Genomic DNA, 24,786 nt, shown 5'->3' with positions numbered 1-24,786 from the left:
TGGACAGCAATTGCTAAGCCTGTACAGTATGGCTTCAAATTCTTCAGGGCTATCATCTGTACACAGCCTGAGGACAGCTTGCAAAAAATAATAATCCCAAAACAAAACCCTGCCACCATGCAAACAAAAAACAGCCACCACCATGCATGTTTCTCCTCTGGAAGAACATCAAAGCCAGCTTTTCTGAATCCAAAGAAGACAAACCCCAATGGTGACAACCTTTCGATGTTAAAATGCCTTTCACTGAAGATACTTACCCTTCACTGAAGTGTTTAATGCAAGAATTTCCATCTGGTCTTGCACTAATGTACAGCTTCCTTTAAAGAGCTTTGCTGGTGTAAACCACACCATTTCATTGACACTTGTTTCAGTGCTTTATTAATGGGTCATATCACTGTGTTAATGTTTCAGCTTCCTTTACTTGGATAAATCTCAGGCTAATAAAGAGAACTGAGAGGGGAATTCACTCATTTTATTTTTCTATGCACTTCTTTTCTTCTTCTCCATCCGTTGTCACTCCCCACCATTTCGCAACACCACATTCCACTGGTGTGTTTTAGGCTGTCTTGCTGAAGTTACTCCGTGTTCTTAGTGCTTAACTAGCTCAAAGAAAAGTTTTATTATGTCAATGTGGAATGCTCTGCTGCTAGACAAGGGTACAGAATTGTTTTTATTTAGCCAGGAAAACATGGCCAATAACCAAATACCTTAATATTCTCAAGGGAGGTTGCAGGGCAGGGGCTAGAATCCAAGACTCTTCTTGCATTTGAGCTTGTTGTAAAGCCTCATTCTATTTCAACTGGAAGACAAATGTTTTAATACTGGACTTTCATAAACACCTTTCTAAATGCTGCAGAAAACAAGCTATGCACAATGGAGACCTTGGCTGTCCAAATGACAGAAGCCCAATGGATTAATAGCAGTTCTAGAAAATGCTGGAGATTTGAGTTTCTCTTGACTCCCTTTTCATTGCCATCATCTTGTATGGAACCAAGGACATCAGGAATTGAGGAGTCCTAGTGTTTGGCATGAATAAAGCTTTTTTGTTTGGGGGGCACACTCCTGAATTGAAGACATTCCGTTTTCCTCCCACCTTGACTTGACAGTTGGATTTCACACACAAACCAACCCTTGCTGCAAAGTGGTTCCCTGTGTACTCAGTTTGGCTTGTTAGTACTTAAACCAAAAGTGCAGGAAACCTTCCATGAAAGTGAGGTGGTGGGAAGTAATTTTCACTTTCTCTTGAACCTTCCTGGCCCCTCCTTCTCTCCACTCTACCTTGGGAACTTTGGTTATTATGTAGACTGCCAATTCCATGTTGCTGTCTTCATTGGTTCATATGTGGTGTGGTGATAGAATAGGGACAAAGGACCTTCATACATGCATCTTCTTCTTCTTTGGCGATCACTCGTAGCCGAGTAAGATTGTCTTCCATAAACACGGTTTTAACAATGAGTCCATAAGTGACTGTGGAGGCCAATTCTGGATCCACACGTCCTTCCACAATGATGGTGCATCTATACCTAGATGATTCTCTAAAACACTAGGGAGTTATGAAAGTACCACTCATCCCTGAATTGACTTTCCGTGTTGCCTTTCCCTCATCTTGGTTAAACTTGATTTTGTATTCATTTTCCTCCCCCCCCCCCCCCCATGCTTGCTTGATTTAAAATGGTTTTCTTCCTCTCTCTAAATAGGAGCCACTTGTTTTTTATACATTTTATTAGTGTCATTTCTGTTCTATTTTGACTAAGTGGAAGCAACAAGACGCATGAAATGTGAATGTTTCAGCTTTCTCAGTGACAACATTGCAGATGTACACTGTATGTGTGTGTTGAGATCTCAGAAAAACTGCAAAGATCTTGGGAACTTCTTTTAAACACGATTTTAAAGAAGCTTGAGCTGTTTTGGGTTCTCGTACGAGTTTGGTTCTCTTCACTGGGTTTTGCTCAGGATCTGTTCCTGATGGTCTGTGCCCTCTTCTGTCGCTTTACTAGTCAAGTAGTTTTATCTGGAAGTGGACATTGTCTCCAACCCTGCAGGTAGGCACTTAATTTTGATTACTCAAATGGGTGTCTGCTGTGTGCTTGTCCTTAAACAAAGCCTACATGGCTTGTGATTCACCAAACCACGTTTCTGCACTCACCTGTAGGCTGCTAGAACAGGCTCAAGGTCATGCTGGGCTGCTTTCATGCTGGGTAGGTGTGATTAAACATCAAGAAGACCTTTCTGAGGGAAAGAGCTCTTTGATAGCGTAACAGACTCCTGCAGAAGGTGGTGGACTCTCCTTCCCTGGAGGCAATCCATCGGGGATGCTTTTGTTGAGATCCCTGCATTTCAGAGGGTTGGACTAGATGACCCTAAGAATCCCTTCCAATTCTACGATTCTATGGATTAGATCAGTGCTTTGTTCTGCCAAGAAAATACAGCAAGCCCATTTGGGGTCTAGCAACCACTGTAAACTGAAGAAGATGCTGGCAAGGCTGCAAAGTATCAGCCGATTGGAGATGATTGATAGGTTTGGTGGTGTCTCTTAGACTGCCTATAGCAGGCATGGCCAAACTCCGACCCTCCAGATGTTTTGGGACTACAATTCCCATAATCCCTGACCACTGGTCCTGTTTGCAAGGGGTGGTGGGAATTGTAGTTCCAAACATCTGGAGGGCTGGAGTTTGCCTATGACTGCTGTAGAGGATGTGGCTCAGATGAGGTGATGAGCTGGTTACTTTTCTACGGTCTTTCCCCCACATTAGAATTTGGTAGGTTTGTGACTTGGAAGCTGTAAAGCAGCTATAAAGATCTTGCACCCTAGTACTAGAAATCAATTTCATTGATTTTAAGCATTTCATAAGCATTTAAAATTCTGTGGGAAGCACGTTGCAATTAACAATCTGAGCAGTGTTGCAATTATATATATATATATATATATATATATATATATATATATATATATAGTTTTAACCATATTGAGCTCCTAATCATTTCATCTTCCTGTTATTATTTTGTTTGTACCTTTTTTAATTGATTCATGCTGCTGTGATCATGATGTTGAGCTGGTCGGTGTGTTGGTCCACTGAGTCCAGCATTGTTCCTCTAACTGGCAGCAGCCCTCCAAGACCACAGCCAGCAGTCTTCCCTTTGGCTCTGTTTAACTAGCATTACCAGGAATTGAACTCAGGACTTTTGCAAGCAAAGTATATGCATCCACCAGGAGCAGGGAGTAGCATTCTTCTCCCCATCCCTGACGAACCATAATCCTGAGATTCCAAGTTTCATTTTTTAAGAAGAGCAAGTTTCTAGCATTTATAGAACCTGAGCTATGAAACAAAACATGCATGCAGTGCTCTGCTCATTTTAAAATTGGCGTTTTGTGTTACCAAAAAAGAAGAAATGGAATTGTTCTGCGGACATGTGTATTTTAATCAGGGATTAACTTCCTTGTAGAATGCTGCCCTGCATTTCAAAGGGGCTTGTGCAGGAGAACATCCCCCTACAGCAGGGGGAACAAAAAGGTTGATTGGGCTCTTCTCATCTCAGGCCATCGATCGTACGGCTCAATGGGCAGTGTAATTTCTGCAGGCTGGGTAACATGAATTTTTATTTATTTTTGGGTTTATACCCGGAAGCTCTCCTGCCTACATGTGTCTGAATTAAATGGGAGTTATTCAGGAGTGTGACTCCCATCCTTCTTAATGAGGTAAGCACAGGAGAGATACCCCTGACTTGTACCCAAAATTGGTATGTTTTGATTCCCTCTGAATTTGGCATATCTGGCCAAAAAGCTTGGCTACCTTCAAATAAGGCTCTTCACAATCATGCTTATGCTTCCAATGTTACACATCTCCCCCCCTTTTAAGTAAAAAGAGAGAAGCTCTAATAAAGTTGTTCAGTAACTGGAAACTTTGCAATATGATTGAAGATAATCTACTTTTAGTTCATTCTGTGACATGTGCAACTCTTAAGCCATACTGAACTGGGTTTTTATTTTATTTGTTAAGGTTCTCTGTCGTATGGTTTGAATTTCTGCCTTTTTTATTTTTAAAGAATTCCTTCATAGGAAGGGATGCCATGTGTGTGTGTATGTGTGGGGGTGTGCTTTCCTATATATATAAATATAAATATATTTATTTTTCAGCGTGCTTAAACCTGTCTACTAAAATGTAACTAAAGCAAACAAAAAAGGGCAGTGTTTGAACATTGTTGATTATTTTTTTTGCTGGGAATATTCTATATTATACTGACTTTATATATTATAATAAACCTGTGTTTGTATTGCCGATGTTTAATATTTTGAGGGTGGGATATGGGGAGATTTTAGAACCCAGAAGTCAGTTGGGAAACGAGTGTGTGTTTGTACTGATTTTCTGTCATTGTAGTTCAGGTAACTATGACCTTATTTTCTAGATGATCTCACACTTTCCTGTCTGTCTAGGTGAGTGCCAGAGGTCTGCCAAGCCGATTACATTTACTTTGTCATGAGATTAACTTAGACATACTTGCAAAAATCAGTCTGTTTCAATAAATTGGGATATTGCTGCTAAAAGTATCGGTTTCTATTTTTAAGTTTCAACACGCTTCTTACAATTTCCTGTTCTTGACCTGAGCTGTTTGCAGATAGGGCAGGTGGGGTGTATGGAGACCTACTCCTATAGCAGAAAAAAATGTGGTGTGTGTGATCAAAATGAATACTTGATTCCCCTGCAAGCCCCAAAACTGACAGATGGAGGTGTGCACATACATTCCCCCCCCTACTGTCAACAGGGAGAAGCTTGCAGCCATGATCCCTTGACCACCTGGTTCTTGAGCTCATGGTGACCAACCCAAAAAAAGGGATCTTGGTGTCATAGCGGGTAACTCAGTGAACATGTTGCAGCAGCTGTGAAAAATGTGAATTCCATCTTACAAGTCATTTGGAAAAGGGGTGAAAATACAACCTGCAATATCAACATAGTCAAATGCCATGTAGATTTGTGGAAAATGGGAAAACTGCTGTGCGATTTAGCAGTCTCTAGCACATTTGATACGCACACCAAAATATGGATCTGGAGCTAGATCATGTTCAAAGGGATCCTAAGTGATTTAGTACAGTGACCCAATACCTTGAAGTCTCTTTAAGTGTTAGAACCCCCCTTTTCTACCCTGTCTGTTGGGGAGAATTTGGTTTGAAAACTCACATGCAGCACTGAAAACATGGGTCTAACAGCGCTATTCCCTGCCCAGTGCTGAATGTCCACAACCCCGTCTTGGCATGTTTCAGCACTGAGAGCTGTGCCCATGAAGTTGCTTCCCATAGTTTCTCTCCCTGCACAAAGAATCAAACATGGCTGTGAAATATATTCAATACGTACAGGGTGTGAGGGAGAGACCCACTGTGGGATATTTTAGTGTATTTTGCTATGTTAGCTGTGGTGGTGGTGGTGAAAAGAACTTGCACAAAAAGCAGCCTGCTGATTATGAAGGATTTGTAAAGCATTTTCCCCCCACTTCCTTAGGAATAAGTCAAAAATATTTTAAGAATAAGGCATTTACCTGATTTTTAAAAATATGACCCCACCACCACCCTAGGCGTAAAGGATACATGACGCTTTCTTTCTACTAGCCTTATTTTAGAAGGCTGAACCTAATTTCAGAAGGCTTGACTGCACCAAGGTTTCAGTAAGGTAGTGCAATGTAGGCCTGTTGTTTAGTCGTGTCCGACGCTTCGTGACCCCCTGGACCAGAGCACGCCAGGCACTCCTGTCTTCCACTGCCTCCTGCAGTTTGGTCAAACTCATGCTGGTAGCTTCGAGAACACTGTCCCACCATCTCGTCCTCTGTCTTCCCCTTCTCTTTGTGCCCTCCATCTTTCCCAACATCAGGGTCTTTTCCAGGGAGTCTTCTCATGAGGTGGCCAAAGTATTGGAGCCTCAGCTTCACGGGCCTAGGTATCCTATACTACTGGAATAGATGCCCCCCCCCCCTTACACAAAACAAACCTAGATATAGAAAAGTGTCAGGGAGAAAGCTAGAACACTTGCTCCTGATGTGCTAGCTTTCTATGTGCAGGGAGCACTGTTGACCCAGAGGAGCAGCCCATCATTCCCATACTCTTAAAACAGTTCTAGTACATGTTTACGTCAGTGAGAAGTGCACTAATCCACTGTCAATTGCCAGCTCCTCGACTGTATGCACACAGCCCTTCTGTCTGCTTCCAGATGCACATCTAACCCTTTGCTGCTAGGGGGAGACAGATGTTCAGAACTTCCTTCTGCAACGTGTGCAGATTGTGCAAGGTAAGCAAACGTTCGCCCTGCTTGCGCTGCAGTTTTTTGCTTCTGCAAAACCGCAGGAGGGGTGAAGCAGATTGAGGCAAGCCTGAGTACTGGCAATACTGTACACAGCTAATCTCTCCCAGTTGGCCCTTGTTGAGAGCGAGGCATGGCCAATACCAGCCTTCGCTAACTTGGCACGCAGATGTGCCGACTGGGGCAAATGGGTATTGTAATCCAAAATGGCTGGAGGGGCAACAGGTTGGCAAAGGCTGGTTTTGACCTAGGAAAAGCCTTAAAGCAGCTCAGGACTGCAATACCTCAAGGACAACCTCTCTGCATACGAACCAACCTGTGATCAGCGAGGGCCTTGTGTGTGTGTGCCTCCTTCACAAGAGGTCCAAAGGGTGGCAACACAAAAATGGGCCTTTTCTGTGGTGGCTCCCCATTTATGGAATGCTCTCCCCAAGGGAGGTTCGCCAGGCACCTTTGTTACATATCTTGAGGCTCCTGGCGAAATCATTCTCCTCCTCCCAGGCCTTTGCCTAGTTAAATGATCCATGGCCTTTTTAAACTATGCATGGGGGGGGGGGGCATGTGTGTTATTGTTTGTTACTATGCTACATATTGTTATGAAGGGACGCGGGTGGCACTGTGGTCTAAACCGCTGAGCCTCTTAGGTTTGCCGATCAGGTTGGCAGTTTGAATTCCCACGACGGGGTGAGCTCCCATTGCTCTGTCCCAGCTCCTGCCAACCCTGCAGTTCGAATGCACACCAGCACAAGTAGATAAACAGGTACCGCTGTGGCAGGAAGGTAAATGACGTTTCCATGAGCTCTGGTTTCCATCAGTGTTCTGTTGTGTGACAAGTGGCTTAGTCCTGCTGGCCACATGACCCAGAAAGCTGTCTGTGGACAAATGCCAGCTCCCTCAGCCTGAAAGCAAGATGAGCATCACAACCCCAGTCACCTGTGATTGGACTTAACCGTCCAGGGGTCCTTTACCTTTTTATATTATAATATTGTAAACCGCCCTGTGGTCTTTGGATGGAGGGTGGTACAGAAGTTTAATAAATAATAGCAACTTCATGTTGAAATTAACTGAATTGGGATGTCTAGCCTATTTCCACCTGGGAACGGCCTCGGTCCAGTATACCTGAAGGAGCGTCTCCACCCCCACCGTTCTGCCCGAACGTTGAGGTCCAGCTCCGAGGGCCTTCTGGCGGTTCCCTCACTGTGAGAAGCCAAGTTACAGGGAACCAGGCAGAGGGCCTTCTCGGTCGTGGCACCCGCCCTGTGGAACGCCCTCCCATCAGATGTCAAAGAGATAAACAACTACCTGACATTTAGAAGACATCTGAAGGCAGCCCTCTTTAGGGAAGTTTTTAATGTGTGACATTTTAATATATTTTTAATCTTTGTTGGAAGCCGCCCAGAGTGGCTGGGGAACAAATAATAAATTATTATTAATGGGAGTAAACAAAGCAGACCTAATAGCTCTCCACTCTTAGGAGGGCAGCACCCCTTACAGACTCAGCCTGGAGGCTGACTCCATTCTTTTCCCATTAGATATCTACTGATCTCTCCTCAATGCTGCTGCTAGGATGATGCAGAAGTTGCTGGGTCCGAGAAAACACTTTTGAAAGTGATCTACATCCAAGAGCCCCCCCCCCCATAAAAGCCACCCGTTGTCTCCCACTTCAAAAGGGCCAGTGTGGTTTAGTGGTTGGACTGCTAGAATAGGGCCTGGGCTTCAAATCCCCACTTGGCCATGGAGCTCTGGGGCCAATTGCTGCCTCTCAGCTTAACGTACCTCGCAGGTTTGTTTTGGGGATTAAACAAAGGAGGGCAGAAAACCGTGTACATCGCCTTGAGCTCCCTGGAGAAAAAGGCAGGCTATAAATGCAATAAATAACACCAAAACCCAGAAAGACCAAGACACAAGCATATTCTTGAAAAACAGCAACTTTTTTCCCCTCTGAATATCTGATAAAAGTCTCAATTTGATTGGCACGCTTCCTCTGATACCAAAGGTCACCTGAGCACAGCACAGCACACCCATACAGACATACACGCAGACACACAGCCAGTACAAGAAGCGCCACCTCCACACTTCGAACATCCTGAAAGAAAAGGTTCCTTAAAGGGGGGCAGGCAAAGAAGAGAACTGTTTGTCGCATTCTGGGCTGTGTAAATATCCTTCCAACCGTAGCAAAACAAAAATCCTAGTTTGGTTTCTTCCTCTTCTCTTGGCTTGTTTTTTAAAAAGCTTTTCAAAATACATTTCTTGCTGTGGCAGCACTTAGGAATGTTTTAGCTTGCTATTTTTATACACACACACAGAAAAAAAGTGTTTGTGTTTTGCTAATAGCGCCATAGCTCCCCTAGCTGTGTGTCACAAGTGGGAGATCATTGATCTAGAAAAGGATTTGTCTGCCTGTGGCCCTAAAAAAAACAGTCATCAAAACATGGGGAAGATACATTCAATGTCAAAACTACACGCTCTCCATAACTGCAGATGCCCCAGCTACAAAAAGGAAGTGCCAATTTAATCTTGCAACCTCCAAGGAGGTTTTGGGATATTGTGGCAAAATCAGTCCCTCACCGTCTGGCCATTCTCTGCAAAGCAGAATAGAGCAGTAACGCTTAACACCCACAAACAGCTTCTGAAGCCAGCTGCCTCTGATCTGAGATTATGATCAAGTTGACACACTGTCCAATCCTCATTTACAGACAGTCTAGCCCTGCCAGGGATGATTCCCAGAACCAACAGGCATGTTCCACATTCCACTGAGGCAAGGCCCAGCCGGCAATTTGACCCAATTTTGTTGCGCCTGCCAACAGTGAGCTGTCCCACTTTTTAATGTGTTGTTTTGCTTTGCTAGATTGATATTTAAAGCAATGTAGAGAACAGACAAGGCCATAAATATGAATCAAGTTAAAAGCGTCTTTATGCTGGGGAATTTTTACATGCATTCTCTGCTGCTTGCAGTTGCTAATGCAAAGAGACTGTTCAGGCAGGTTGTGGAATGGCAACCTTTCCTCAAAGAAGCCAAAGTCCCTCACAAAAAGGAGGGTAGGGGAACATCCCAGGCACTGCAAGCTCTGTGTTGACCTCCATTTGGAGGCCACTAAAATGGCATTTATAGAATCATAAAAGCCCTGGATGGATGCTAGACTTAGCCTACACAAGCAGCAGCCGCAGCCTGTAGAAACCGGAGTTGAAAGCACCCCTTCGTAAAACAACTCCCTGGAAGTGGAAATTCAGCACATTGAGAAGGGATCTCACGCAGCCCTACTCTATATGCTGTGCTAGCTTTTTACCTGCAGGGAGTTTTTAACAGATAGGATGCCAGTCAAAAACCTGATATTTCCCCCAACCTACTCCCCCAAGACCCTTTTATTCTGTTTTATCTGACCGCCCTTAAACATTGCATGTTTGAGGATTTAGTTAATGGCTATAATCCCACTCAAACGTTAAAATGTCCCAAAAGGTATGCACAGGGCAGAACCTAATTCTGGGAATTCAAGTGGGGAAACGGGTATTTACGGAGCTTCACCAACTGTATCTGGCATTGTCAAGATCCAACAAATATTGGCCACTTACTGCAAAAAAAATGGGGCTTGAGATTTGTGCAAACTCTCTTGAAAGTGATCTAATACACAGCAACAAGCCCGACTTGGGAATACGATAGTTGGTCACATCACTGCCAAAAACCAGAGATTATTCTCCCAGCATGTTTGACTGCCTTTTCCAACTGCCTGCAGCCCAGGGGGTGTATACAAAGTAGAACTAAGGAACTTCTTCCATCAGCACACAGATTTAAACTAGTGCAATAGATTCCCCCCCACCCAATGCTCTCTCCTAAATATGATCTGGGTTCCCACCACCACCAACCACCCAGAGAAAATTTAGGATCGTGTGCCGGGAGGGGGTGTAGAGAAGGGCAGTCTAGTGCACAAGTTTAAATCTTTGCACAGATGCAATGTTAACTGGGTATCACTGCTGGGCACTGCAAATTTTACTTGAGGAAAGGGCAACCACTGATCTCTCCCACCCCACTTTTTATTACTTGAATGGGTTTTTCTATCTCTTTTTTTAAGGCTTACGGTGATTTAGAAGCAATGGCATTTTAGCACAGGGCTAAAATGCCACCGATAAATATTTAAGGTAAGATTTCAAACTGTGAACATCCCAGTTGAAGTGCAAACACCCACTGGGTGCTCGAGGCGTCTCGGCTGCGTTTTGAAAGTGTTTTGCTTCTGCTGAAACTTCTGAGGACAAAAAGCCCTCCCTCCAGGGGTGTTGTTAAGACAAGGTGCATCTGACCATGGGACTCCTATCCATCCCCCAATCTGAAAATCAACATGTCTGTGCTCCTATACATATTAACTATTATATGCAAATATCATGCAACTGTGTCAGGGCTTGTCTACACTTGAGCTTCTCCAAAGCCTAGGAAGCACAGTTCTCCTTTTCCTAGGAAAAACACAACCAACAGCAATCTGCAGAAAACCCAATTGCAGTTTGCTCAATTGAACACTAGAGAGCGGTTTTCAGGGGGAGGGGAGAAACCGGGGAAGAGGAAGTGCAGATAAGCCCTCATCTTAGTTGGTTTCTTGAGGAAGGAACAACTGCAAGGAAACCACCGATTTAACCCAGTACCATAAGACACTAGCCTCTTAGGCTGTCAATACTCTTTTAATATTTTCTTTTGCCGTTTGAAGTTAAAGCAGAGGCTTGCTGGTTTAAATAAGTGGGGCGGGGAGGAAGAAAATGGAGTAAGGTTGCCAACTTTAAAAAAAAGAAATCTTCCCTTTACTTCTGTGCCTGACACGGCTGCTTGATCTTCAGGTAGCAAGTATTCCCTCCAGGCTGGGAAAAGCTTCACCTACTGAGGATCAAATAAATGCTTGCAAGGGGCAGTCTCGTCTACTTCTCCCCTTGGCAGCCAACAGTCTTAAAGCACATTCTGGCTTCAATCCAGTTTTGGTTTGCATTTTAAATGTCAGGAAATATGCAGGGCAGGCCAGGGAGGAAAGGTGCCCCTCTCAGAGGAAGGCAGATCTGAATCCTCAAAAGCCCCGATTCTACCGGAAAGATTCAAATTCCGCAGCCCACTTTGCAGCTTCTGAGACCTGGAGGGCATGGCGGATAAACCAGATCCTTCGTTTCACTTCCTTGCCTTTGGCAACGTTCTAGGCAGCCTTTCTCAACGTTAGGTCCCCCTACGCTACATTGCTGGACTACAACTCCCATCATTCCTACCTAGCAGGACCAGAGGGCAGGGATGATGGGGAGTTCCAGTCCAACATCTGGAGACCCAACATTGAAAAAGCTTGCTCTAGGGCAGGCTTCCTCAAACCTGGCCCTCCAGATGTTTTGAGACTACAACTCCCATCATCCCTGACCATTGGTCCTGCTAGCTAGGGATCATGGGAGTTGTAGGCCAAAAACATCTGGAGGGCCGAGTTTGAAGAAGCCTGCTCTAGGGCAAGTGTCATTGGGACCGAAGTACCACTTGACCTCCAGCTATTTAACAGAGAAGGGTGGGGGCTCATCCCGTGACAAGCCAAGTCATGTGACTAGGTTTTTTTTCACAGTCTTCTGCTGCTGGCACTTATAGTGGCTTGCTGCTGCAGGCAGTGGAAGTTGCTGCTGTTCCACGTTAGAAAATTCCCTGGATATACAAAACAAGCACGTGAGGAAGATTCTAACTTCGCATTTACTCTGCCATGCCTTTAAAACTTCCCATGTGCATGGATATTGTCCAGGAACAGCTGTTCCTCTCTTGAACATCTATGGTTGGTCTCATGTTCTAACCATGTTTACTCAGAGGTAAGTCCCATTCACTTCGGCTGGGTTCACACGCAAGTGCTTCCAAGCAAGTCTCAGACCCTTGGAGCGCAATCCTACCCATGCTTACTCAGATGTAAGTCTACATTCAATGGAGAGCTGCCGCTCTAATGTCTCCAAGGTGGGGGCACCCGAGATTTCATACAATAAAATAATCTGAACTTTTTAACAGATTCCAAAGCTGCTTTTATATATATTTATATATAAAATAAAGCTTCCTGAACACACACATACACACAAACACACACACAGTTGCTTGCCATGCAGCACAATCTGACTGCTTACTCAGAAGCAAGTCCCTCAAGAGGGCATCCTGCTCCATAAGCACACAAAGGACTGCAGCCTTCGTCTCGAAAAGGCCACTTTGAATAGGGGTGATGGGGAAAGGGCTGATTATCTTCCAACAGTTAACAACAATTGTGGCCGACTCGGGAGGACTTTGTCCGTTCCACTGCAGGCAAGAGACTGCACAGCAAAGCTTTTTTAAAAAATGGGGGGCGGGGGCGGCAGGGAGAGAGAAGAACTACCTCTCTCACTAGCCAGTGCAGTTTTGCTTAAAGTGAGAGGGAGAGAGAAAGTAAGTTGCAGGTTGGGGAGTGAGGTTCATTCCCTCTACAAAAATGGAAGCCAGACTTTTGGAAAGTTAACAGGATAACCTCCCCAACCACCTAACATTCACCTTGTGTATTAGGGGGAGGCAGGCCTTAAAAATGCAAACTTTGCTACCATTTGATTTCTTAAAGAACATCATACCAAAAAAAACCCTCAAATCCTTGTGCAGTTTGGTGTAGTGCAAAGAGTGGCGATCGAATGAGGCATTTCCCGGCAGTCTGGTTCCCAAAGCTGATCGTCCTCATTTTCAAAGCATGAGGACGACAGGCGCAGGCACCTTGGAAATGTGCAACACAATGTGCAAATGCCGCTGAAATAAGGCAGCGGCGCAAGAATGGAGACGCACTCCTGCCGCTGCTTGTCGTTTCAGCGCGGTTCCCTCTGGGTACATTTTGGCTAAAAGCAGATTTCATCTGAGGACCATGGATTCCCATTAATAGCTACCAAACTTTACAAGGTCTGTCTTTCAGACAAGTAGCTATTTAGCTACAAGAAACATCTCAGGGGTTGAAGTGTGGCACGAAAATAATAATAATTAAAAAAAAACGAAGGGCGAAACATTTAAAACCTTAACGGGATTAGTTTGGTTATAAAGACCTGGCTCCTAAAACAAAAAAAGGGAAAAAATTCTAACAGCCTAGCTAAATATTTATGGAGATGGGTGAAATTTGGGTAAGGATATCAACATGTTTTACAGGTGCGATACTTGAGAAAAAATAAAAATCAATGTTCACTTTCCCAAATTAAAAAAAGGTTTAGGAAACAGCTGCAATGCGGACTTCCACTGCACAAGAGCGACCCCTCCCCACCCAAATGAAAGGGAGACCCAAGACACTGCTTGAGGTGGGTGGGTGGGGAGGTTGCGTAGAGTTCTGTGGAAAGGTCATGCCTTTGCACTGTGTGTCCAGTGACACAGGTGCATTGGACTAATTCCATTTAAAGCACATCATTCTGGCATCTGGTGCATTTAAGTGCAAGCAAGCTCATCACTGCTTGGTTCGGACCCCACTCCACCCCAAGAACAGCTACAAAATGGCAATTACTCCCCCCAAAATAAGCCGCAGCAGTTCAGAAGGTGGAAGGGAGATGGAAAAACAGACCAAAATGAAACCTCAATGTTCGACATTTGGCAAGTTTCCTCCGAATACGAAACGCAGAAAATCCTGATTCCAAAATTCAAATTCGGGCCAGAATTGTCAGGTGGGAGGGAGTTGCGAGTCTCATCACTGAAATTTCAACTTTGCCACCCACATCTGGCACCCAAGTCAAAACCTGCCGCAGATCCATTTCCTGATTACCTGCCGGCACACACAAAATTCGAGAGAGTCTGGGATTGCACGTATGGGAGTTGAAGTGTTCCTTTGTGTGGTCAGAGTAACTTGTAATGCAAATTCATTCCGGCTCTTGTGGGGGGGGAAAGAGCAGGCTGCCTTTTCCCGTGCATAGCTTATTTCTTGCAAGAGACCAAGGTATTCAAATCCACCATGGGACCATTCTTAAGCCAGGTTGCAAAAGTCTGGATGTTTCTTATAATACAGCCTTCTTCTCCGTGTCTTGGAGGGTGGAGGGGGAAGAGAGAAGGCAGGTAGTGAATGAAGACGAGGAGATAAAACTTCTCAGGCTCCAAGGACACCCTACAGATTCAACGCCCCCCCCCCCCAGCAACTGCATCAGAGTCCTAGATTAGACTCGCTACCTTCAAAACCTATACAAAAACAGACAAAAACACCTTTCTGTTTCTGAAAGTTGTGTTGCAACCGATACGTGAAAACAGCTGAAGGTGCTGGAGACGGGGGCATTTTCCTTTCTGTCGAATGCCTGATTCACCGAAGCAAATAATGAAACAGAAAATGCACAAGGAGAAGAGGAGGAAAGCCCAGGTGCAAAAGTCTGTGTTCTCCGTTAGCCATGCGATAAAAACTTGTTCTCCTTTCCTCTGAGGGCAGGAAGAGCTACCATTGGCTTGGCCTGCCTCGAATTAGCTCTTTGGGTTTGGCAGCCTTCTTACAGGGCACTGATGGCTGCTGCCCCCCCCCCCTCGCCTCAGACCCTAGAGAGCAGGGGTGGGGGACCCTCTCCAAGGACTGCTGGACTCCAACTCCCATCAGCCCCAGCCAGGGATGCTGGGAGCTGAAATGAGCATCTTCTGGGAGGCTATAGGCTCCCCATCCCTGACCTTAAGGCTACAAAGGGGAGGAGGAAAGGATACAGGGAGAAGGAAAAGAAATAGCTTATTTCAAACAGAAACACCCCCCCCCAACAGAAAAAAGGGCTCAATCTTCACATGTGCGGATGTGGGAAAAGCTGCCATTTGGCCAAGAAAAATTGGTGGTAGGTATTTTTTTAAAAAAAGGTTAGGGGGAAAAAGCACCAGAGTGTTCCTATTGTGGGGGTCGAGAGAGCCTGCCTGGGCTGTGCACATCTTGGGAAAGGCAGGGGTTCCTTCCTTGCTACACTGCCACCGTCCGCAGCAGACTCTCCTTTTTCCTGAGCCAAGGCACAGATGAGAGTCCCCACCTTGGGTGGGGGCAGGGGGGCGGGGAGAGGGAGGTGCTGCCAGGAAGGGGGGCGGACGGCCAGGGAGGTCAGGCTGGAAGGCACAGAAGTGCAAATCGCGCGATGAGGAGGGGGAAGAGCCCAGGCGGGTGGGCGGGCAGCCTCCCCGGAGCTGGGCTGCAGGGGGACTCGGCTCAGTCGACAAACCGCTGGCAGGCCTTCTTCCAGCGACAGGCCGTGCACCACATGTTGCGGTTCTCCATCCCGTACACCTTGCGGCACTTCTTGGCCTCGCCGCGAGGCTTCCTGCAAAGAGGCAGAGCAGAAAAGGCCGTTGAAGGAGAGGGAGAGAGGAGGAGCTCCCTGTGCGGACAGGTCGATACGATACGATAATCTTTATTGTCATTGTCCCATACAGAACAACGAAATTGAAAAGCGCCCTAAAAACTCAGATACCCCATAATTAAATACAATATACTCCTAGGTATACTATATACTCCTAGGACTTGCCAATCAGAAGGACGACGGTTTGAATCCCCGCAACGGGGTGAGCTCCCGTTGCTCGGTCCCTGCTCCTGCCAACCTAGCAGTTCAAAAGCACATCAAAGTACAAGTAGATAAATAGGTACCGCTCCGGCAGGAAGGTAAATGGCGTTTCCGTGTGCTGCTCTGGTTCGCCAGAATTGGCTTAGTCCTGCTGGCCACATGACCCGGAAGCTGTACGCTGGCTCCCTCGGCCAATAAAGCGAATGGGCGCCGCAACCCCAGAGTCGGCCACGACTGGACCTAATGGTCAGGGGTCCCTTTACCTTTACTCCCATAGAGACTACCTTGCACTGCGTTTAAAACCAAAATCGCATTTGGATAGAAACTGTTTCTCAGATGACTAGTCCTAGTCTTTATAACCCTGTACCTTCTTCTAGAAGGCAGAAGCTGAAAGAGATCACTTCCGGGGTGCGCACTATCCTGCACTATCTCTGCAGCTTTCTTATGGCACCTGGAAGCATAGATTTGATCCAAGGTGGGAAGAGTGCACCCAATTATTCTCTTCACAGTTTTTACAACCCTGGACAACATTGTTTTTCCCCTGACCGTGCAGCTCCCAAACCACACACATAAGTTAATACACTCTCCACAGTACAATGGTACAATGGCCAAACTTAAGACTCTAGTACTGACCAACAAAATGCCTCTCATGTTCGAAATGCACCATGTGCTCATTGCTTTCTGCACTTGTTTGTCTTGGAGGAGGTACTTGCAGCTAGAAATTCACCAGGCCGCTTCCAACCGAGTGAAGATGCCCGGGCGGCAGGATGGCATTTGACACCTCCACCCTCTGGAGATGCATGTCTGGGGATCCCTGGATCTTGCCCTTTTTTTCGCACACACCCCGTTGAATTCTACCTGCGATACAAGTTTCTCGCCACCTGGCCCCCAAATGGCAACTAGACGTTCCGTTTTAGCGGCTGTAACCCTGGTCACAAGCGCAGGATGGAGTGAGAGAGGTTGGGGTGGGTGGGCGTCCAGAAGGATTTAACCCTTTCCTCCCACCCCATAGCCCCAGTGAAAACCCCACCATCACCAGCACATTTGGGGATAGGAAAAGGTGGACTGCCTACAGGAGCTTATGTGGGTCCTCCAAGCCTGGAAGGAAAGTTGCTATTTCACGGGCAGCTTAAAGCAGAACAGACCTCAGTTGGGGATAGCTCCACTTTCTCTCTCTGGAAGCACCTCAAGTGTCAAATGGTGCTTGTTCTACTCCAGAGGCACACCTGCAAGTTTCAATGTACAGTATGCGAGAAACAACTCCTTTCCCCTTAAATTCACCCCCACCCTAGATTTTAAAATGAGTTTCTTGGGGCACAACAGACGAGTGTGAAAACCAAAACCTTTTAAGAGGCTAAGGGGGAGCGATGCAAATTTCCGTTCTATTTTCAAAACAGAGACACCAAATGGTGGGTGGAGACGTAAGCAAGAGCACCAGCTGGCAACTCACCTTGTGCCCGTGGCAGGCTTTGGCATGGAAGAGGGCACTGATGGGTGCCCCTTGGCAGCGGGCACAGGAGGGACCTGTGGGCGCTTTTCTCCTATGTCAGCAGGCCGGATAGGGGTTAGGCAGCCCTGGGGGGAGGGAAAGGAGAAAAAATATTACTTTTGTGCATTGTGCCCTAACTGTGCAGCAATCGGAGCAACAGCGATATAACTCTGGGCCCGGGGGGGGGGGCGACAGCAGCAGCAGAGGAGGAGACAGCTATCGAAGGCTGCTAGTCATGACAGCTACGCTCTGCCTCCACAGTCAGAGACAGCAATGTTTCCGAATACAAGTTGCTGGAAACCACCGGAGAGGGCTTGTGTTCGAATCCTGCTTGCAGCTTTCTCACAGGCCTGTGGTCGGCCACTGTGAGAAGCGGATGCTGGATTAGATGGGCCTCATCCTGCAGTGGTCGTCTTACGTTCAGAGACCAACATGGGACAGCTGCATCTTCTGCTGCCAAAGACATACCCACCCGCGAGAGGCATCTTAATTACAGGCAATACAGTCAAACCTTGGGATGAATACACTTCGGGTTAGGCAAATTCGGGTTGCGCTCCGCAGAGACCCAGAAGTAACGGAGCGCATTACTTCCGGGTTTTGTCGCACGCACATGCGCAGACCGTCAAAATGATGTAACGTGCACACGCAGAAGCACCAAAACGCGACCCGCGCATGTGCAGACGTGCCGTTGCGTCTTGCGTTCCATTCGGGATGTGAACGGGGCTCCGGAACGGATCCTGTTTGCATCCCAAGGTACCATTGTAATAATAATAATAATAATAATAATAATAATAATAATAATACAGTGGTACCTCGGGTTACATACGCTTCAGGTTACAGACTCCGCTAACCCAGAAATAGTACCTTGGGTTAAGAACTTTGCTTCAGGATGAGAACCGAAATCGTACAGTGGCAGCAGGAGGCCCCATTAGCTAAAGTGGTGCTTCAGGTTAAGAACAGTTTCAGGTTAAGAACAGACCTCCGGAACGAATTAAGTACTTAACCCGAGGTACCACTGTAATAATAATAATAATTATTATTATTTATATATATCCCACCCTCCCCAGCCGAAGCCGGGCTCAGAGCGGCTAACAACAATAAAAGTAACACAGCATTCTAAAATCAATTCGTTGATGGGCGGTGACTACACCAATGGATCTCTGTAGCCAGCAGCCGCATTTATTTATTCATTTCAAATAATTGTGGGGTTGGAAGGGCACCCGAGGGTCATCTAGTCCAACCCCCAGCCGTGCAGGAATCTGAGCTAAAGCATCCAGGACAGATAGCTGCCCATTTATATTTATTACCTTCATATCCCACCTGTTCTTCTAAGGAGTTCAAAGGTGTACACCGTTTCCCCCCTTGCCCATCGCAACAGTGACCCTAAGACGTAGGTTAGGCTGAGAGAAGGTGGCTGACCCAAGGTAACAAAGGCCAGCGAGAGCTTCCTGGCTGAGCAGGGGATTCGAACCCTGATCTCCCAGGTCATCAGAGTGCAACACTCTAACCACTCCACAACACTGGCAGAGGAGAGGGGAGGAGTCAGGCGTGGCCCTCTGGGTTACTTACCGGGGGGCTTTTAAAAAGGACAGGGGGCAGAGGTGGAAAAAAGGTTGGCTGCTGCCATGATATGCTGATTTCCATTCCAGTGGGTGGCGCTTTCAGATCGGCCGGAACGCCAGCAGGACCCGTCGCCTGGAAATCAAAGCAAAGTGGCATTTCTTGTTTTGTTTTTAGAAACAAAAGGTCACCAATTTTGAGGATTGGGGGAGGGGACACAGGAAAACCTGGTTTTGCCCCGTATCGGGGCTCCTGACCCATCCTTATTCGGTGAGCATTTCCCCCAGCAATTCATATCCCACCCCCACTAAACCTGGGATAGGGCACATCCGGCCTGGGTGGGCCAATTGCTGCCCCCCACCCGATTTCTCTCTGCAGCCCTTTCCCCTCCCCAGGGGCCACACCCTGTCCGAGTGCTTAATGCATCCTTGACAGCCAGTGGTGGCAGCGTAGTGGTTATAGAGTGCTGGGTTAGGACCCTGGGAGGCCTGGGTTCGAATCCCTGCTCAGCAATGAAGCTCACTGGGTGGCCTTGGGCCATTCGCTCACTCCCAGCCTAGCCTACCTCGCAGGGTTGTTGTTTTGAGGGTAAAACGCGGGGAAAGTATGCAGGCCGCCTTGAGCAAAGGTGAGATACAATTGCAATAAATAATCCTGCTTGCCTGGAAGCATTATAGAGAGACGTGTTACGCGTAGAAGCCTCTGACTTTTGCACAGCTGGAATATACCATATTTTTCGCTCTATAAGATGCACTTTTTCCCTCCTAAAAAGTAAGGGGAAATGTGTGTGCGTCTTATGGAGCGAATGCAGGCTGCACAGCTATCCCAGAAGCCAGAACAGCAAGAAGGATTGCTGCTTTCACTGCACAGCGATCCCTCTTGCTGTTCTGGGCTTCTGAGATTCAGAATATTTTTTTTCTTGTTTTCCTCCTCCAAAAACTAGGTGCGTCTTGTGGTCTGGTGCGTCTTATAGAGCAAAAAATACGGTAACCTAAGGTGCAACGGTAAGAGTCCTATTCATTGCTCTGTCCCGCTTTGCCTCTCTGGCCAAGCGGCCCAGGGAAGGTTGCGAATGAGGTGTAGCGGACCCCAAACTGAAAAAGGCTCCTCGCCCCTGCCCCAAGCTCCAGACAGCGCTCCAATCCGGAGAGCCCACCTGGTACGCATGGTCGGCTTGGATGTGGCAGACGCTCGTAGGCGCCGATTGGCTGAGGATGCCCATGTGCGTCGGCTGGCTCAGGTGAGGCGCCGTGGAAATGTCTGGACTGAACGAAGGAGGCCCCGGCACTGGCTGCAGCTCCTCCAAGGCGGGAAAGGCCGGGGGCACGGAGGAGGTGGGGGAGACGGGCGTCAGGCTGGACAGGCCGTCCGTCAAGGAGTCCACGTTGACGTCCAGCTCCGTGTAGTAGAAGTCTTCCTCCCCATCGCTCTGATCCAGGTCAGCTTTCCTCCTGGCGGAAGTAAAAAAATAAATAAATGGAGGGGGGCTAGCAGCAACCACTGGAATTAGGGGTGAAGAAAGATTGCACTCAGGGCTGATTTCCTTCTTGTTGTTGTTATTTAGTCATGTCTGACTCTTCATGACCCCACAGAGCCTAGGGCTTGCCGATCAGAAGGTCAGCGGTTCAAATCCCCGCGACGGGGTGAGCTCCCGTTGCTTGGTCCCTGCTCCTGCACACCTAGCAGTCTGAAAGCACGTCAAAATGCAAGTAGATAAACAGGTACCGCTCTGGCAGGAAGGTAAACAGCATTTCCGTGCGCTGCTCTGGTTTCGCCAGAAGCGGCTTTGTCATGCTGGCCACATGACCCAGAAAAACTGTCTGTGGATAAATGCCGGCTCCCTTGACCAGTAGAGCGAGATGAGCACCGCAACCCCAGAGTCGTCCGCAACTGGACCTAATGGTCAGGGGTCCCTTTACCTTTAAACACATAACTCTTTTCCCTCTTCATTTAAGCATGCAACATGTCGACATTTCTCCCCACTGCAATTCCAACCTGCCCACGGTGCCAGCAACTGAATAGGCCCACCAGGCCCGACCAGGATGCCCAAACCTACCCCAGGTGAATGGTCCTGATGTGTTTCTGCATCCCAGACGAACTGCTCAACACCTTCCCACAGTTCTTCCACAAGCACTTGAACATCACCTTGGTGGAGTTCTGTAAGAAACGGGAGAAAGGACCATTTTGAGGGCTACCTCGGAGTCTCAAGGCTTATCCTGGGGACTAGAAACCTGTTCAGCCCTGGAAGATTTGGGGGAAAAGGCTACCAAGCAGCCGCAATCAGTGACTTGTAGAATCACAGATTCAAAGGTTTATTGTTTTCCATTGGGGGTTGAACTCAACAAGCCTGACAGTAAGAGATGTTCAGCAGTGGAACGGTCACCCTCTGGAGGTTGTGGACTCTCCTTCCTTGAAGTTCTTTCAGCGGACGTTGGGTGACCACCCGTCAGGAACTCTTTAGCCGAGATTCCTGCATTGCAGGGGGCTGGACTGGATGACCTTTGGGGTCCCTTCCTTCCCCCCGTATTTTTTGCTCTATAAGACTCACTTTTTCCCTCCTAAAAGGTAAGGGGAAATGTATGTGCGTCTTATGGAGCGAATGCAGGCTGCGCAGCTATCCCAGAAGCCAGAACAGCAAGAGGGATCACTGCTTTCGCTGCGCAGTGATCCATTTTGTTGTTCTGGCTTCTGAGATTCAGAAATCCCCCCCCCCCTTGTTTTCCTCCTCTAAAAACTAGGTGCGTCTTATGGGCGGGTGCATCTTATAGAGCAAAAAATACAGTAGTCCCTTGGAGTCCCTTCCAATTCTACAATTCTTTCCCAAGATGCCCCCCTTGTCCCACTCTCTCACCTTCCTCTTCCTGGGGATGGGGTCACCAAACAGAAAGTGAGTCGCCTCGGTCTCCTCCAGCTCCGACTGCAGCGAGGGAAGGAAGCTGGCGGGAGCCTCCGTGGACAGTGGTGGAGACGGCGTCGAGGGGGTGGAGAGGTCACTGGGAGGGTCCCAGCTCCAGTCGCCGCTGTTGTTACTGCTGCTACTGCAGCTGGAGGACATGGCCGGTACTTCCTTCCAAACATCACCGTTGGTTTCTGCCGCGGGGTAGAAAAAAAAGACGTCAGAACTGCACACCACCCCAAGCATGCCTAAACACCTTGGAGCACCAAAACCAAACCAGGTGTCAGAACGATTTTCATTCCGAGGGCCACAGCCCCTTGTGCGGGACCTTCCAAGGGCCAGATGCCAGCAGGGCCAGAGTGAAGAGCCAGCAGGGCAGTCGATGAAGCAGGTTTCGTTCCAACCATGCAAAAGTCAGAGCTACGCACACCTCTTTTCATGCTCCATCCCAGTATGTTTCTGAGCACCATTCAAAGTGTTGGTGCTGACCTTTAAAGCCCTAAATGGCGTCGGTTCAGTATACCTGAAGGAGTGTCTCCACCCCCATCGTTCTGCTGAGGTCCAACTCCGAGGGCCTTCTGGCGGTTCCCTCCCTGCGAGAAGCCAAGTTACAGGGAACCAGGCAGAGGGCCTTCTCGGTAGTGGCACCTGCCCTGTGGAACGCCCTCCCACCAGATGTCAAAGAGAAAAACAACTACCAGACTTTTAGAAGACATCTGAAGGCAGCCCTGTTTAGGGAAGCTTTTAATGTTTGATGTATTATGGCATTTTAATATTCTGTTGGGAGCTGCCCAGAGTGGCTGGGGAAACCCAGCCAGATGGGTGGGGTATACATAATAATTTATTATTGTTATTGTTATTATGCAAGCAGAGACCCTGGTGAACAAGGCTAAGCTAAGGGTGAAAAGAGCTTGGCATGGAACAGGGCTTCCTGCCAGGCACCCCAAATGTTCCTGTGGTGGCTTAAAGAGTAAAAAATAAAAATTGCTACGGAAGCTGCCCAACTGCTGACAGAAGTGAGGCCTTTTCAGCATATAACACTTGGACTCAGAGATCTGTCCTGCTAGCCGATTTGCTACCAGGCTAGGTTCAAGGTATACAAAGCCTTGTTTGACAACTTGCATTGTAGTGTATTGCTGCGATTCCTTTGGACCCCATCAGCAAGGCCAAGAGGGCAACTGCTCTGGCTTTGCGCTCCAGGGAGGTCGTTTTGCTGCTGCTAAAGCAGCAATCTGACTTCACCCCCAGAAGTGAACTCCATTGTCTCTTAAGACAGATGGGTGTCAACAAGTGACAGCTTGTTTGCCTACTAGATCGCCTTGCCCATATGCGCCCACTTGACCACTTCAATCGAAGTTGGCACTGTTACAGGTGCATTTATAACAACTCAGTCTTTTGGTGTGGCAGCACCTAAACTTTAGGATTCCCTAACTACTCTTTTTGGCACCTGCTATCTAGATGTTCAGAGGGATGCGGGTTGCGCGGTGGGTTAAACCACAGAGCCTAGGACTTGCTGATCAGAAGGTTGGCGGTTCGAATCCCCGCAACGGGGTGAGCTCCCATCGTTCGGTCCCAGCTCCTGCCCACCTAGCAGTTCGAAAGCACGTCAAAGTGCAAGTAGATAAATAGGTACCGCTCTGGCGGGAAGGTAAACGGCGTTTCTGTGCGCTGCTCTGGTTCGCCAGAAGCGGCTTAGTCATGCTGGCCACATGACCCAGAAGTTGTACACCGGCCCCCTTGTCCAATAAAGCGAAATGAGCGCCGCAACCCCAGAGTCGGCCACGACTGGACCTAATGGTCAGGGGTCCCTTTACTTATCTTGATGTTCAGAAAGTTGGTACGAATTTTCATGTGTTTTTAGTCTATTTAAGCTTTCTTCTGTTGTTACTTTTTCTTAGTTATCATTTTATTGTTTTATCTTTTTCGCAAACTGATTTGAAGGTTTGTTTGTTTTACAATCAAGCAGTGAATGTATCTATATCTATAGTATTTTAAATATAAATCGTTTGGCAGACACGCCACAGTGGATCAAGAGAAAGTCGGCCATACATGTGCTGTAAACTGTAAACCTGACATGTTGCAGAAACCCAAAGGGGGGAGAGACACCTTGTAAAATTATCCAGGACAATATTAGGAAGCAGGCATTGACATTCTCAAAGCCCAACCTCCCCTCTCCTCCCAGCGTCTTTGCAATACCTGCGCTGAAACCGTTGGGTGGGTTGTTAAGCACAACCGGGCTGGTGGAGAGGCTCGTGAGGACTGCAGCCGCTATGACCTCGTCAATCCCCGCCTTTTCAGACAACTTTCTGCAGGACAGAGGGGAGGAAACACAACAACAACACACTGTCAAGAAGAGCAACTTCCAGCATAAATCCCTGCACAGAACTTGCAACAGCTGCTCATTGCTGGGCAAAGGCTGCCTTGGAGTCATCTATGAATGCTCCTAGGAGTAGCCTTCATGCAAGTGAAAAACTGCTGTTCCTGGAATTAAGACTTTTCTAGCCCTCAAGGATGATGTTTTCTATATTATGGGTTTTTAAATAAATAAATAAATAAATAAATAAAACAATGTTTATAACGCAACACATATTTATCCTCCGGTTTATCAACCAACCAGTTCCCCCCTTTCAGCTTACAGATCAATTGCTTCAAAACAGAAATTCAACAAAACATTGATATGTTGAGATGTGCGAACAGCACAGGCAAAGGGATTGAGGCCCAGGGGTCAGCAAACTTTTTCAGCAGGGGGCCGGCCCACTGTCCCTCAGACCTTTAGGGGGGCCGGACTATAGTTGGGGAGGGGGAGAATGAACGAATTCCTATGCCCCACAAACAACCCAGAGATGCATTTTAAATAAAAGGACACATTCTACTCATGTAAAAACACACTTACTCCCGGACCGTCCATGGGCAGGATTGAGAAGGCGATTGGGCCGGATCCGGCCCCTGGGCCTTAGTTTGCCTACCTGTGGATTACGTTCTCAGGAGATTTTGCACTCTGCAGATTTCCCCCCACCCCAAAAAAAATCCCTTTATTTTTATGTCCCGTCCCCGCCACAACCTTGACCTTCCAGCTTTGACAG

At 47.3% G+C, this 24,786-nt stretch overlaps 1 protein-coding gene across 1 annotated transcript in view; it reads right to left on the bottom strand.

Annotated features, from left to right (window-relative positions):
- Nucleotides 1-8,196: 8,196 nt before the first annotated feature.
- The window catches only part of SLC2A4RG (SLC2A4 regulator), a 44,169-nt gene continuing 27,579 nt past the window's right edge, over nucleotides 8,197-24,786 (bottom strand). Inside the window, 7 exon segments of the mRNA XM_081011276.1 lie at nucleotides 8,197-15,518; nucleotides 17,209-17,333; nucleotides 18,817-18,942; nucleotides 19,964-20,258; nucleotides 20,864-20,964; nucleotides 21,659-21,897; nucleotides 23,900-24,009. Coding sequence (XP_080867402.1) covers nucleotides 15,407-15,518; nucleotides 17,209-17,333; nucleotides 18,817-18,942; nucleotides 19,964-20,258; nucleotides 20,864-20,964; nucleotides 21,659-21,897; nucleotides 23,900-24,009 — 1,108 coding nt within the window. The 3' untranslated portion in view covers nucleotides 8,197-15,406.

This window comes from Podarcis pityusensis, assembly GCF_964106645.2.
Source record: "Podarcis pityusensis genome assembly, chromosome: 6".
Taxonomy (NCBI): domain Eukaryota; kingdom Metazoa; phylum Chordata; class Lepidosauria; order Squamata; family Lacertidae; genus Podarcis; species Podarcis pityusensis.
Note: the sequence above shows the minus strand (reverse complement) of the source record. Positions and strands in the feature narration are given on the sequence as shown.